The 16,283-nt window shown below is 39.4% G+C and overlaps 1 protein-coding gene across 2 annotated transcripts in view; it reads right to left on the reverse strand.

Moving 5' to 3' along the window:
- Window positions 1–12,935: 12,935 nt before the first annotated feature.
- Window positions 12,936–16,283, reverse strand: part of TGS1 (trimethylguanosine synthase 1) — a 53,738-nt gene continuing 50,390 nt past the window's right edge. For both annotated transcript variants that reach the window (XM_063451384.1, XM_063451385.1), the window contains one exon: window positions 12,936–13,335. In XM_063451384.1, coding sequence (XP_063307454.1) covers window positions 13,225–13,335 — 111 coding nt within the window. In that variant the 3' untranslated portion in view covers window positions 12,936–13,224. The remainder of the gene's footprint in view (window positions 13,336–16,283) is intronic.

A 16,283-nucleotide genomic window follows, 5' to 3' on the forward strand; every position in this document is an offset into this window, starting at 1 on the left:
AATGATCATCCCCAAAATTGTTCATTCCTGATCACAGCCAATTCTGATACTGGCTGCGAGGACATAATTTAATTATTAACAATGTGGTTATTTCCTAGAATTCCTATTAACTAGGGGAGGACCTTCGCGAATGTCCTCTTACTCCCATGTAATTTTGTGCAGTTAATTAAATAGGGGTTTCCAGGACCCACGAGATCCTCGTTAAGAAATATGGCTGTTTCTACACCCACTTTTTTAATGAGGATCTCTGGAATAAACTGCTAATTTCATTACTCTATTACCACCTGTTTGTACACGTAATGAGTAGCAGGTGTGGGCTACTGTGTCCTGGGTACCCCATTTCAAATTTTTCTTTATATATTTATTTTAACCTTTTGCTCTGTGGTAGCTCTAATTAATGTTACACATAACATTTCAATATGTGGTATTAGTAGAATTGAACTGTTTTATGCACTAAGACAAGCACACTGCACAGCCATAATGTAGCTCTCTTGCTGTTGAAGAATTATATCTTTCGCAATGCTGAAAATGTATCACAGGACAATTAACTGTTTAACAAACTGCCTGTTGGCTGCCCCTGTTAAGAGATGTTCGTATCTCCCAGATGATGTATTTAATCTCATTTTAATAAGGCAACACATATACTTTAGATTACATCAACCCATGCTTAAAAAACTAAATTAAAATTTTTTACTCATTGTTCACCAGTTGTTTTGTCTCCCCCATTTCACATGTCTGCTTGTTCACTCATCCCATTGTACAGCGCTAAAGCATTTTGCTGGCGCTATATAAATAATAATAAAAATAATAATTACACGTAAACAGAATGTTTTAAATAAAGTGTCTTTGAACCTGTCAGTCTCCAACAAGGAAGTATATATTTTCATTCGTGTTAGCAGAAGGGGAAATTTCTAAGCCTTACTAATCTATTACTTGTAGCTGTATACATTCCAGGACTGGTTTTTCAAGATTAAAGAGGCATAAGCACGGCCATAATAAAGTTTAATCCTGGACAATAGACAAAGACTTAAAGAAGACGTTAAACATATAAAAGAAAACATGTTTTTAAATACCTTAAAAAATACAATCTATGCTGTATTTTGAAGAATGTATGAAAGGCAGTTTTGATACTGCAAAACAATCAATCCGTAAAAAACAAAAAAACAAAAGAAAATACATCAAAAAACAAAAACAAAAAAATGTTAGTATTACCACAGGAGTTCTGATACTGGCTGTATTTTTGCAATCTCTTACAATCGGCAAAATTGCAAGTGAACTCAAGAGCGAGTTAATAAACTTCACTTTTATAAAGGGGGGGTTACATTAACCCCCCACAGCCTATTTTCTAATTCAAACAGTCAAAAAAACAACAATTGAAAGCTTTTTGTCCAATATCTATGTATTGTTTGTGGAATATGATTTTATAATATAATTAATTAACCTAAGCTGGAATCCAGACGCACCCTTCATCTTTCCAGACTTTCCACCTCAGTAGAATGACCTCCTCAGCTGATCACACATACTATAACCTCTCATTCAGTATCAGCACTTTAATTAAATTACTACAATACAAAAATAAAGTGCCTTGATCCAAATTTTCCTACGGAGCAATTATGGAATAGCCTCACGGATAAAATCAAACCATCCTCCAGTCAGAATGCACCTGTAATCATGATTCACTATATTTATTACATGTTCTATATGTGTATGTTAATTATATTCTGTATTTTTACTATTACGTTGTACCATATTTCAACAATATAGTGTTTGTGGACCAGCAAAACGTATTTTTTTACACAGGTTTGCCTATAATAATTGTATGCAACTGGTTCATCTAAGGACAGAAACTAGATACAATACTTTGTTTTTATTTAAATACCTCACGTGTAGAGTATTTCTATATATTTTTTTCCAGTTATATGTCATATAAAAAGTGTAAGAAAAGCATATTGATTATGTGTTTAGAGCCTGCTTGTGGGATTGAGTGAGTTGATTGCGGTGTGGTGTTTTGTGTAAATGTTGGTTTCAGTTGTGTTGTGTTTGTGGCGTAATATGTATGGCTAGGGGCTGTACACAGTGTGAGTAAAGGTGATGTAGTGAGTGTGTGTATAGGGGCTGTAATGTATGTGTGTATAGATGATGTAGTGTGTTGTAAAGTGTGTGTGCTTACAGAAAGTAGTGTGTGTTTGCTTACAGGGGATATAGTGTATTCATAGGGGATCCAGAGTGTGTATGTCATTAATGTAGTGTGTGTAGGTGGTGCATTGTGTGCCTATAGGGGATCTATTGTGTGCGTAGGGGATCTAGTGTGTGTGGAGAACCCAGAGTGTGCATAGGAGATTTAGTGTGTGTGTGTGTGTGTAGAGGATGCAGAGTGTGTATAGGGATTCTAGTGTGTATTTGTGTAGATGATCCATAGTTATGTATGGGAGTGTTTGTAAGGGATGTATAAGGGATAAGTGTGTGTATAAGAGATGTCGTATGTGTGTGTGTAGGGGTGCACTGTGTGTAAGTGGTGCGTGGGAAGGGTGGAGGGTGTACAGTGTGTGTGTGTGGGGGTGCATTATGTGTGTGAAGGGTTCAGGGTGTGTGTGAAGGGTGCATTGTGTGTTTGTGGTGGTGTTTGGCGTGCAGTGTGTTTGTGTTTGAGGTGCAGTGTGTGTGTGTGAGGGCTGCTGTGTGGTGTTTGGGGTGCAGTGTGTGTGTGAGGGGTGTTTGGGGAGCTCTGTGGTGTTTGGGGTACAGTGTGTGTGTAGGTGTGTGCGTGTGGTGCACTGTGTGTTTGAGGTGCTCTGTGGTGTTTGGGGTGCAGTGTGGTGTTTGATGTTTGGGGTGTAGTGGGATGTTTGGGGTGCCGTGGGGTAAAAATAAAAAACATATAAATGTGTATTTTAAAAAAAATTATTATATTTATGTCCCCCCTCCCTTCTTACCTTTGTCTAGAAGGGGGTGCCTTGTTGCCAGCCCTGGTGATCCGGTAGGAAATCCCTGGTGGTTCGGTGAGGAGTGAACTCTACCCTGCAGTTCCTGGGGTAAAGATCATTCTTGCGAGATCAGAGCGTTGCCTTGTTAACCATGGCAACGCTCTGACCTCGCAGGAGCTGCAGGATAGAGCCCCCCGGGTCCTATCTCCGGCCGCATCTCTGGGCCTATGGGCTGGTGGGGAGATAGTTTGTTTCCCCACTGGCCCATGAAGGTACACAGCAGGGCCGGCGCTCTGATAGCGCTAGCTCTGCATGGGGAGGCAGATGAGATACACTTATCCCCCCCTGTCGGCCTCGGCCCATGGCCATCATGCCCACTGTACAAATACCTGGTATGTCCACTTGCCTGCCTTGTCCTGCTGTTGGCACACATATGAGATTACAATCTTATTATCAGTCATGATAATCATACCCATACAAAACTTTTTGTTTTTTTAAATGTAGACACCCAAATGTATTAACAAAACAATGGTAAGTGCTAGTATAGTTTGTTGGATGCAAGTGCAGTGGGCAGCAACACAGCCAAACCAGGAGCCTCTCTTCCTGGCCCATTGTGAACGACTTGTAGAAAAGAAAAGTACTGAAATAAGTGGAGTTTGAAACTTATCTCCAAGCACTATAACCACTAAAGATCACAATAGTAAATAGGGTGCCAGGATTGCCCTGGCATCCCCTCAATGTAAGGAGTCAAACCATTTTTGAACGGTGTGACTTGTGTCTGTGTCCCCATGTCTCTGTGTTCCTAGTGTCTGTGTCCCCATTTCTCCCAGTGTCCCCATTGACTTCCTGCTTCACTGAACACTGCTGTTGGTGGGTATGGATTTACTTGAAAGATGAAAGCATAAATTAGAGAGAGATTAGCATAGAGTATGTGTTTTCTTAAAGCAGCTTTCCCTCCAACACCATCTCCATCAGATATATGACGCTTGAGAGGTATGATTGTTTTAGTGTTTTTGGTCGATAAGATTCTTGTCACGACTGCTAGTGTAGTCCAGCACGCAGAACTATGTAACATCTACATAGACAGAACAGAAAATGATAAAACGTAAACCGGTCCTTAGAATGGCCGGACTAATACGTTAAAAACAGAGAATGATCAAGGGATAGCCGAGGTCAAGGAAGCCAGAAATATACAATACCATTTGACAAGCCAAGTCAGGGAAGCCAGAAATCTAAATATTTAGGAATAGCCAAGGTCAAAATACCGGGAATATAAAAAAAAGGACAAGAAAACGCACTCTCAGGAACGGAAACCATGACAGGGCAATAACCTAGGGAACTTTAGGGATTTAAATATCCCTCAGGACTCTGACCCAAGAACGTGCGTGTGAACCTGGGGGGCAGAGCTATATCTGGAGAACCCGACAGAGTGGCTCCCAACTCGCCGCTGAGCAGGTAAGCTCAGTTCGTTGGCGCGGCCGCACCGGTCGGGCGCGACCGCACCTCGCGGTGAGCCGGGGGCCATGACAATTCTGTAATTAGGCCCCATTATAATTGTCAGCACCAGGCCCACTGGGCTCTTAATCTGGCCCTGACAGTCAGGGGAGATATGGCTAGTGCTGAATAAACAGAAAAAAACGTGATTTAAATCCTAAAAGGCAGAGAATTGAGCAGTGAAATTTCATCACCAAAATTTATACACCAAAACTGCTTCAATAAGCTAAATATGTTTTAGTGGTTCTAGTGTTCCTTTAACTCAGACTGCTGTAAGTTAAAACAAAAATGCTATATCTTTTTCTGAATCTGCTACAGGTACTGCAAGGTTAGGTATCAGTGTACTCTCACGCCATTTCTACTCTCTAGTATTTTTTATAAAGAAAAAAATAAATAAATACAAATGCAAATAATGAAATATATCTTTGTATATCCCTGAACAGACAGCTGTATGTAAAACTGTGATTTGATCCTAATTTCATGAGGTATCTATTATTGTGTATTTGAAGTAGCTGTTGTACTTAATTTTGATGGTGATAAGGTAAAGGCAGGTAAATTTCTAGTTATAATTATTGTCCGCAAAGCAGGAACTATTTTTATGGAAAAGCTATTTCCCAGTGGACGTGCGCACCAAGTAAACAAGACTGGGTTTTTCATGGCTCAGAGTCCACTGTTACGTTATGCACATATTTACCTTTGGACAGCTCACATAGTTATTTCTTAATCTTTCTTAATGATTGGAGAATGGTGCCGGCTACTGTGTGCAAGCAGTTTAACCTTAGCTGGCAGTACACAACATAAAAACAGTTAACACTATCGAAAAAGGAAAATACTACAAATAATCCCATGTATATAGATGTTCAGTGTGCTTTAATTTTTCAATAAAATAATGTCCCTTGTCCCCACCCCCTCTGTTTGTTGGGCAGTTTACATTATATGACAGGCAGGGCGGTCAAGGCACAACTTGCCACGTAATACAAATTAGCATGTCCCCTATGATCTTGTGGGAACATGCCCTTGTATGACACTGTTTAGAGTATGAGTTCGTCTGGAGGATCCCAAGAGTTACCAGTACCCTAAAGCAGTGGGTCCCAAACAGAGGCAGAACTAGAAATCACAGGTCCCAGTGTAAAAATTCTCATCCCATGTGTCTTATTGGCCCCCAGACCATCCATGTGTCTCATTCTCCCCCTCTGCTCCTTTGTGTCCCATTTTCCCTCCATCTCCTCTACGCGTCTCCTTTTGCCCTTAAGACCCTCCATGTGTCTCATAACGCCCCAGCTCTTCCATCTGTCTCACCCCCCATATGTCTCATTCCCTCCCCCAACTCTACCATGTGTCTTATTCTTCCCCCGAGCCATACCATGTGTCTCCTTCTCACCCCCAACCCCTCGTTTCCCCCCAGCACCTCCATGTGCCTTAGCCCTCCCATGTATCTCATTCTCCCCCTCCCAGCCACTCTATGTGTCTAATTTCTTCCCCAGCCCCTCCATGTGTCTCAATCCCCCCCCCCCATGAACATGAATGTATCTCAGTCCTCTTATGTGTCTCATTCTACCCCCATCATTGCTCTTAGTAAGCACTTGCACCGCGGTCTGCTCGGCTGCCTTACGATACAGTGTCTGGCAGGAGGGGTGCTACCCTCCTGCCTGTCACTTGGTCACCGTATTGCCCAGGCCGGTGCAGCTGTGCACCATTCCTGAAGTCACACTGGCCCACCGGTTGCAGGGGCGAGCAGGGTGGCCAGTTCCCCTAGGCCATCACAGCTGTGAACCCTGTGACCACAGTAGTTATGCAACTGTTCCCAAACCAGTTCTCATGGCCCACCAAAAGTTTTGTCAGTATCTCCATTGGAATAAAAAAGGTAAATTTATAAATCCTGGATTGCTGGTGGGCCACGAGGACTGGTTTGGGAATCACTGTATAAGTGTGTTGTGTTTTGTGTATATCAGTGCTTCACTCCTAACTCAGTAAACTTTTCTATAGTGTATATTTGGGAGAAGGAAAAAGCAACAGTCACTGTCACACAGAAGTGTCAAATACTTTATTGTAAACATACACATTTATTTAAAGGAACAGTCCAGGAACCATGCCAACTTCATTGGAATGAAGGTGTTATGGTGCCATGAGGTCCCTCGCACCGACTTACCTTTAGGGGTTCAGCTGTTTCCGAACAGTTTACCCCAAAGTCCTGTATCCAACACCCAATCGCTTTGCCCCTGTCCTTCTGCTGCTCAGAATCTTGAAAGATAAATCTTCTGCCACGGACTGACACTCTCAGTCAATGAGTGGCACACCTGGCCGAGGCTTCCTCTTTCAAGGTTTTGAGCAGCAAAAGGACAGGGACAGTGCGACCGGGCGCTAAGCACTGGACTTTGTGGTGAAACTCTTTGTAAGATTTCAATAAAGTTGTCATGGTGCTCTGAGTGTTTCTTTAAAGTAGAGTCAACTATAATGTCTAACTGATCATGGTCACATGGGTAGATGTGTGACATATTTTGTAATGGTGCTTGTCACAAACGCACCCTACTTCAAGAGTGCGTGTGACGTAGTTGTGGTGGTAAAAGGGTTAAAGCTCACTATTTGTCTGCACTAGACCGGAAATAATGACAAAATCCCACCCACACTTAAACATAATATTATAACTATTACTATTTTAATGCTGCCTCCACCAAGACAATTTATAAATGGGGTGCCTTAGTCCCCCAGGTAAATCAATAATAAAACCCCACCAAATATTACTTAGCACAATACCTATGTAATTGCAAAATACTAATTAGTCTCTTCAGGTAACGTGATTCTTAACCAGCCAAAGGCAGAACTTAATAAATGAATGTTTATTATAAGCAAAAAATAGTCACAGTGCATACAAAAATATAGATGGAAAACAAATGATTTACACCAACAACAGATAAGAAACCAAAAATGATAAAATGACAGAAATCCTAATCACTTACTCAGCTCTTCAAAGTAACACTTCTACCCCAGGGGGGTAGAATGATGGTGACTCACTTAGAAATTAGATTCTGTCCCCAAGCATGTACAAAGCAATTATTTAGAGATATACCCTGTGGATTACCACGCCTCACTTAGAGGTGGAGTTAAGGTGTATCTATAGAGACCCTAAGTGACCACCACCTTGTATCCAGATCCACATCAATCCAAATGGAAACATTTGGCTCTACCTTCTCTTATGTACCCACCACAGAAATAATAATAATTGCATTTATGAATTTATTATTTTCCCATTCTATACATATGTAGCATGCCGGCCTTGCGATCCAATAGGACGGACATCACAATATCCTTCCCCTATGGTAAAGTTAGGCCACCCATGTTTGGGCTTGTTTAGAAAATGGCGCTTGTCACATTCCAAATATAACAAAAATGAGGCTTAATTATTTCTGTGGGTAAGTATTAATGTTTCTCTTGGATATGATACTGGAACACAAGGGTCTTCATGAAACTAATACCATTACCATATCAAAGGATTTAACTATCAATTGAGAGTTTCGGACCATATGGTCAAAGTCAGTTTGTTTACATTATAACTAGACATGCAGGTGACTCAAGTGTAAAATGTCTCAACTTGCAGGGCATTTGATAGATCAAAAGCGCAATCCTTTTCACACCTTGCAAAAGCCCATTTTGATCAAAAGAGTAATTACTCTCTGCCATTTGTCCTCTACCCAGGGGTCAAAATATTGATGCACTACACAAGTTATATTAAATAGCAATATTCTATAGGGCAACAATGAATTATGTACCCTTGCCGTGACAGTGCTGATATAGTCCACCATGTCACTCAGTTTGACTAACTAGTTCCTTTTCCAGACGTCTATAAATCCGGAACAAATTGGGTTAGACTGGACTCCCTACGAGTAAAACTCCAATATTTTAATACTCTGGTAACCATTTTGTTTTTCACAGCCAATTCATTCTCAAGAGTTTTATTTAATTTCTTTTTTTCATAAATCAAGGTTTTTATTTTAAAGGAAAGATAGTAGATAGTGATATGGTGTGGAACAAGCAAATCCCTAATAACAGAGATAAAGAGAAAATACAAAGAGACTACAATACAGAGCTTTCCCCACCGACTAAAGTGTAGTGAACCCTAGGTGCTGCCACTATGCTCCACCACCCTCGTGACTATATTTCAATCCAGGTCCAACCATCAACGATAGTGAGGGTACATCACCCAAGCTAGGGAGCGTGTATGTAACCCGTGTAAGTATTCTGTTGTCAGGGGTAGATAGTCAAGAAAAGAAAGAAGATTGATTAGGTAAAAATCTACAGATCTACAAAAACTTTTCCTTGGTAGGAATCCCTCCCTGCTTCCTGAGTACAGGTATTAAATATTTTGCTGCAAAAGGTGGCTCCGAATTTATTTTTTTGCATTTGGAGATTGGCAGGTGTGTAAGATGTAACAACACTTTTTCCACTCCGAACGGTGAACTCAAAAGTTTTTTTTTAACTAAAGTGTGAACTCTTGGGAATTCTACATGAATTTCAGATTACAGGCCACAATAATGAAACTGCAAGCATTCACAAAGTTAAGCTAAAATTGGCCTAAAATATGAAGCTCATTGTAAATTAGCGACAATTCTCTGCCTGTGCTCTTTTTTATATCTGTAATCACATATTGTTTATTTACTGTGTTCCGCATAGGGCATATGGCCTCTAATTTAATTAGCTCTCGCATTTAGTAGTGCTAATGACACTTCCCAATGTAATGATCCAGAAGGTAGAGCCAAATGTTTCTGGAATTTATGTTCCTGGTCTCCCCAGAATTTGGTCCCTCTACCCTATTACATAATTTACGTTATCTTCTCTAGGGTTAACATATAAAATGCATATCCAAAAATGAACTGGTGGATGCAGTGAGCTTATTTGGAAGATATATATATATATATATATAAAAAAAATTCTTCCAAAAATGATTATATTCTGAATCTTTTGCAAAATATACAAATAAAATACACCTTTGCTGGAATGTCTCAAAATGGGTTTCTGCTGACAAGTCACTCTTTGTTGTATCTAACTTTATCTAATCTCACACAGGATGCTGCTTTCCACTAGCAGGCAATTAATAAAGCAGGAGATAAGCACACCTAAAGTACACACACTGCTTTAAGATGGGTTTAAAATTAATATTTTTTTTCAAGAAGTTTGTATTGTGGCTGTCTCAGTCGCAGCTAGGAGAGGTGTGGCTAGGCTTAGAGAAATAAAGTGGTTTAAAGGCAGAGAATTGAGCAGTGAGACTGTAGTGACATGATCTATGCATGAAATCCACTTCATTACGTTAAAGTGGTTTTGATGCCAAGACAAACCCTTTAAAATCGTCTTCTGTTGTGGAACATATGGGGACATAGTTACATAATAGACTCGAGTCCATCAAGTTTCCCTTTACGCAACACTTTTACATTTGTAAATTGATTCCCTTTATGTATTTAAATGTTTCTACCATATACCCTCTGTCTCGTCTTTCCTCCAAGCTATACATGTTACGTTTCTTTAACCTTTCCTTGTAAGTTTTATGCTGCAATCCATTAACCAGTTTAGTAGCCCTTCTCTGAAAGTATCAATATCTTTCTGAAGATACGGTCTCCAGTACTGCGTACAATACACCAAGTGAGGTCTCACCAGCGTTCTGTACAATGGCATGAGCACTTCCCTCTTTCTACTGCTTATACCTCACCCTATACAACCAAGCATTCTGCTAGCATTTCCTGCTGCTCTATTACATTGTCTGCCTACCTTTAAGTCATCAGAAATAATCACCCCTAAATCCCTTTCCTCAGATGTTGAGGTTAGGACTCTATCAAATATTCTGTACTCTGCCCTTGGGTTTTTACTTCAAAGACCATTTTTCTAGTTTACCTAAATCATTTGCCATTTGACTTATCCCTCCTGGAACATCAACCCTGTTACATATTTTAGTATCATCAGCAAAAAAAAGACATACATTACTATCAAGGCCTTTTGCAATATCACTAATAAAAATATTAAAGAGAATGGGTCCAAGTACAGATCCCTGAGGTACTCCACTGGTGACAAGCCTATGCTTCGAATATACTCCATTGACTACAACCCTCTGTTGCCTGTCACTCAGCCACTGCCTTACCCATTCTACAATATTGGAATCCAAACTTAAAGATTGCAGTTTATTGATAAGCCTTCTATGTGCAACAGTGTCAAAAGCCTTAATGAAATCTAGGTAAGCAATGACTACTGCACCACCTTGATCTATTATTTTAGTTACCCAGTCAAATCAATAATATTAGTTTGGCATGATCTCCCTGAAGTAAACTCATGTTGTATCTGGAGCAGTGTTTGTGAATGCATTGGTATATTTTAAGTTGTTTTGCATTTTGTGATTTTTTTTCTTTTGGGCACTCCTAATTTATTATAGGTCTGTCTCTCTATCCTCCCTAATGTGTATCCCCCAATCCCTAGAAGTATCTCTAATCGATCGCATCCTCCATATGTCTCATCCTCTGTGTCTTCATCACCCCAGCTGTGCCCTTTCCCCTTCTTCATTGTGTTTCTACCAGAACCCTACAAGTCTTTGACCCATCTCACCCTCATTTGTGGCCAAAATCCACCTTTTGCATCTCTAGAAAAATGCATCCGGTGGTGAAATCTCCCTCTACCTGTAAAGAACTAAAACACACGAGGATGTAGTAGAAACATTCTGCAAGTGTGGAATGAGAGAAATCATTGTGATGCCACATCCAATACTCCCCTCTCGTCCCACATGCCACACTGGGGGGGATAAAGAGACCTGGCATGAAAAATACAAGTGCTTTAAGGTCTCTCACAGATGAGATGGGAGAAAGTGACAGGGCAATAAATGATTATTCGGATGATAGTTGCAGACCACACAATTCACCAGACGAATCCATACCAAATGATGTTGCAGGATAAGGAAGAGATCTCTCGAGGTCCCTGTTGGCAAATGCATTAAGATGTGCTCTGGCACATGCCTATGTCAGTATTTCAATCAAAAGGTAGCAAACACCCAATTTAAAGTGATTTCCTAAATGGGTAACCTCTTGTCCTTTGGACAGTCCTATTGATGAACAGATTACTATTGAAAGACATTTTAATAGAATAAAATGCAAACATTTTTTATATGCCAAAAAAGAGAATCAAAAATTTTTATTTACACTTTCAAACATATTTTCAATATTACAGATAAAAAGATATACAAGAATACAAAATATGTAACACAGACAAATGTAACAAACTGGAATGAAGAGAAATGGATGTGAACCTTTACCGATGCTATAGTCTTGCTTTTTATTTTATCATCTATGTTGACTAGCCAAGTATATGTATTAATTAAAAGCATTACTTTTTTTTTTTTTTTTACTTTATTATAAGGAAACTATACTCAATGAAGGGATTATGAGATAAGGATTCCTCTTACAGTTCTACTCTTTATGAATGTAAAGACACCTAGGTAAAGACCATCATTCAAAACAATATTTCAGTATGTGATTTTTGCATCTTTTGGAAGCTCAACAGAAATCATGAGCAACAGAGCCAGTGGTGAAAAGAATGAAACATCACTTGCGCAAGTGAATGGAAATTTCCTAGCCTTTAAAATCACATGCGTGAGCAGTATTTTTATTAAGTTTCCTCAATGACCCAAACACACCTATTGGCTCTATTGTGTTTTCTTTCAGGGTTATTCACTAAATTTGGGATTTTTCAGAAATTCACAGAGAATTAGACAACATTTAAATACAAAATAGATGAGATAGAAACAAATTATTTGGATTTTCTTTCCCCAACTCTGCAATTTTGGCATAAATGATCAATTCCCTGGGAATTTCCAACAACTCACAATTTAGTAAATAATCCCATTTATGTTTCATAGCATTTTGGGGTATAGTGCTTCAACTACAAGCAAGGACAGGAAATCAGAGCCATAGCCTTGTTGAAGTAATGGATGCAAAAGAGGGACTTCCTTGACTTACATGTTTCTTATTTGTCAATACTTGAATAGAGAAACCACTCCATTAGCTCCAGGCAAAGACTGGGAAATAAAAAATAAATCATCAGCACTGAATTATAAATTGAACTAAAAAAAATAATTAAAAAAAATCGGACTAGAATAGCTGTAACCGCAGAAGAATTAGAGATTTAGTTTTCCAAATAAGATTTTCAATTCACAATTCAATTGCTTAGTAAATAATCCCCCATTGTGACATAAATGTGAAAATTAAACCTTGAAGAAAACTAGAATTAAAACTTTAGTAGGTGTCCAGGAAATGTTCATTTGAGATATCTCCAATAGCTGAGCCGTTTCTGCTGTGAAATGCATACTTTCTACAATAGCACTATCAATTTGCAAGACTGTATTTTGCTGATCTTCTCAATATACTATCCTTATTATCATCCAAATGTATTATTAAATATCACGGCATCTGATGGCGAACAATGAGCACATTTAAAAGGTTTTGACAGTATATACCACAAAAGTGTTAACTGCTTGTACAAAACAAAAAAAAAAGGCTGATTTGGCAAATATATACAACTTACAGTCTCACATTTGGGGAAACGATTTCCCTATAAGTTGCTGATCAAATATTACATTAACACTAAAGATGCTTGATAACAATTTAGCAGGAAAATATTTCCACAATACCAGCAACAGATCATATCTCCATAATTAGGCAGGATTACAGGAAAAACATTAAGTTCTTCTGCATAGAACACAGAAGCAAATATGTCGTCTTCAGTTCGAGAAGATAACCAGGATTAGAATAATCCGTTTTTATCCCTGACGAATACGCAGTTAAACTTTTCGGATTAGATCTCCAAAGTAAACAGTCATTGTTTTCAGCTTCTTGTTCAGGAAGTTCTGTTCAATTTCCACTTGTCCACCAGGACCTGCCAGGGATGCCACCTAAAACACAATGATAATAAAAATGAATGGGTATAAATCGTCAGACTACATTTTACAAAAGGGCCCAGAACCAAGCTGCCAAAATGTTCTATTTTCAGTTACAAAGACCGTATTTGCCATACGGAAATCAGGAAATGCAAGCTCTATAATGCCTTGAATTATCTGAAGTAGTTTTACATGCAAATTATTTTACAAAACATTTTCCTAAATGGTTCAATTGACAACTATGTCCCTATAGGCATATACGACACGAAGAGTTTTATTTTACGAGCAATAAATTCTGCAGGGAGAGAAAAAAACAAACAATATATATTCCGTGTTCCTAAATACCACCATTTAATTTATTTCTTAAGAATAGCAATTCAGTGGTTCACTAAACAAACATGAATCAATACCAAAACGTTTCACCGATTCACACCCCAAGTCGTGCTGGATAATAGTGTACAAACTATTTACGTCACAGGTTACCAATATGTAACCTTTCTCCCATATTATATGTTGCAATTCTCTAATAAGATGGGAAGAATCCTTCAGGTAAGTGGGTTGAGAAGCAACTACTGGTTGCAACAATCTGTCTATATACTCAGACAACCGACTCAGTAGGGAGTTCACCCCAGCGACTATCAGTCTGCCTGGGGGATTCTTATTGTTCTTGTGGATTTTGGGGAGGGTATAAAACACAGGGATTTTCGGAACTATCATATTTGCCATTCCACTAATGTGGAGTATCTCCTCTGGTGCCCCTGTAGGCTCCAATATGTGGGTATGACTACCATAAGTTTAAAAACCTGCATTATAGAGCACATGGGGAACATACGGATGGGATACACCAAACATAGTGTATCAGCACATTTCCTTGAAAAACACAATGGTGACACTTCCCTTTTACGTTTTATGGTGATTGGGAAAAAGCAGATTAACTGGAGAGGAGAGATAATGTCCGAGAACTCAGCAAAATAGAGGGCAAATGGAATTTTACTTTGGATACCATGTGCCCCAAAAGGTCTTAATATAGACTTTGAATTAGTTCATTTTTTATGATTATACCATTTTTTATATTTAAATATTAGATATTTTTTATAAAAAAGAAAAAAAAATATATATATATACACACACACACACACACACACACACACACACACTCTTTTATATAAATCTTATATGTATATAGATATAATTTTAAAAATTAATTATATTATACTGGGCATTCTCTCCCCTCTAGACATTCATTCATTCTGCTTCATTTTAAGTTTTATCTTTCATGCAAATTATATTAACATATACCCCCTTTTTTTTTATTATTAGTTATTAATTCACAGTTTATTTACTGTTTTATATTTTGTCTCCTTTTTTAACCTTAAGTTTATCTGCACATATGGGCAAGTGCCCACTATTAGTATGGACTTTACTGAGACTATTTCCACCATGCTGTGTATAGAATGCATGGTGGAACGCAATGCTATCATGTGACCACGTCAAACCGGAAGTCATGTGGTTTTGCCGAACCGGAAGTGATGCAATCAGCAATATCCCTGAACCACAGCCGGAACAGCTTGAACATATCAAGAGGTGTATTTAAACCCTGAAGATTTTCCAGTGATACAGCACTGAGGAAGGCCCTTTGTTTACATGCTTTTGTATTTTCACTGCTTTTAATTTTTGGCCATATTTGCGGTGCAATACTGTAATACCTGCCTTACCTTTGTCCCTTAATATATATATTTCCTATATATCTTTTTTATGCTATTTTACAACCTGTTGACAAACTGTCTCATACAGCTATCATGCCGTAACAGACCTAAATGTGAATTCATGCACGAACAAAAATAAAGAATTAAAAAAAATAAAAATAAAATAAAGGGAACAAAAAAAAGATCTGAATGAATTATTCTTCTGAAATACTTTGTTCTTTACATAGTTGAATGTGCGGACAACAAAATGACACAAAAATTTAAAAATGGAAATCAAATTTTTCAAACCATGGAGGTTTGGATTTGGAGTCACACTCAAAATTAAAGTAGAAAAACACACTGCAGGCTTATCCAACTTTGATGTAATGTCCTTAAAACAAGTCAAAATGAGGCTCAGTAGTGTGTGTGGCCTCCACGCGCCTGTATGACCTGGTGGATAGAGCCAGACATGATGTCCCAGATGTGCTCAATTGGATTCAGGTCTGGGGAACGGACGAGCCAGTCCATAGCATAAATGCCTTAGTCTTGCAGGAACTGCTGACACACTCCAGCCACATGAGGTCTAGCATTGTCTTGCATTAGGAGGAACCCAGGGCAAACCGCACCACCATATGCTCTTACAAGGGGTCTGAGGATCTCATCTCAGTACCTAATGGCAGTCAGGCTACCTCTGGCGAGCACATGGAGCGCTGTGAGGCCCCCCAAAGAAATGCCACCCCACACCATTACTGACCCACTGCCAAACCGGTCATGCTGGAGGATGTTGCAGGCAGCAGAATGTTCTCCACGGCGTCTCCAGACTCTGTCACGTCTGTCACATGTGCTCAGTGTGAATCTGCTTTCATCTGTGAAGAGCACAGGGCGCCAATGGCAAATTTGCCAATCTTGGTGTTCACTGGCAAATGCCAAACGTCCTGCAAGGTGTTGGGTTGTAAGCACAACCCCCACCTGTGGACGTCTGGCCCTCATCCCACCCTCATGGAGTCTGTTTCTGACCGTTTGAGCAGACACATGCACATTTGTGGCCTGCTGGAGGTCATTTTGGAGGGCTCTGGCAGTGCTCTTCCTTGCACAAAGGCGGAGGTAGCGGTCTTGCTGCTGGGTTGTTGCCCTCCTACGGCCTCCTCCACGTCTCCTGATGTACTGGCCTGTCTCCTGGTAGCGCCTCCATGCTCTGGACACTACGCTGACAGACACAGCAAACCTTCTTGCCACAGCTCCCATTGATGTGCCATCCTGGATGAGCTGCACTACCTG

Source organism: Pelobates fuscus, chromosome 4 (assembly GCF_036172605.1).
Source record: "Pelobates fuscus isolate aPelFus1 chromosome 4, aPelFus1.pri, whole genome shotgun sequence".
Lineage (NCBI taxonomy): Eukaryota > Metazoa > Chordata > Amphibia > Anura > Pelobatidae > Pelobates > Pelobates fuscus.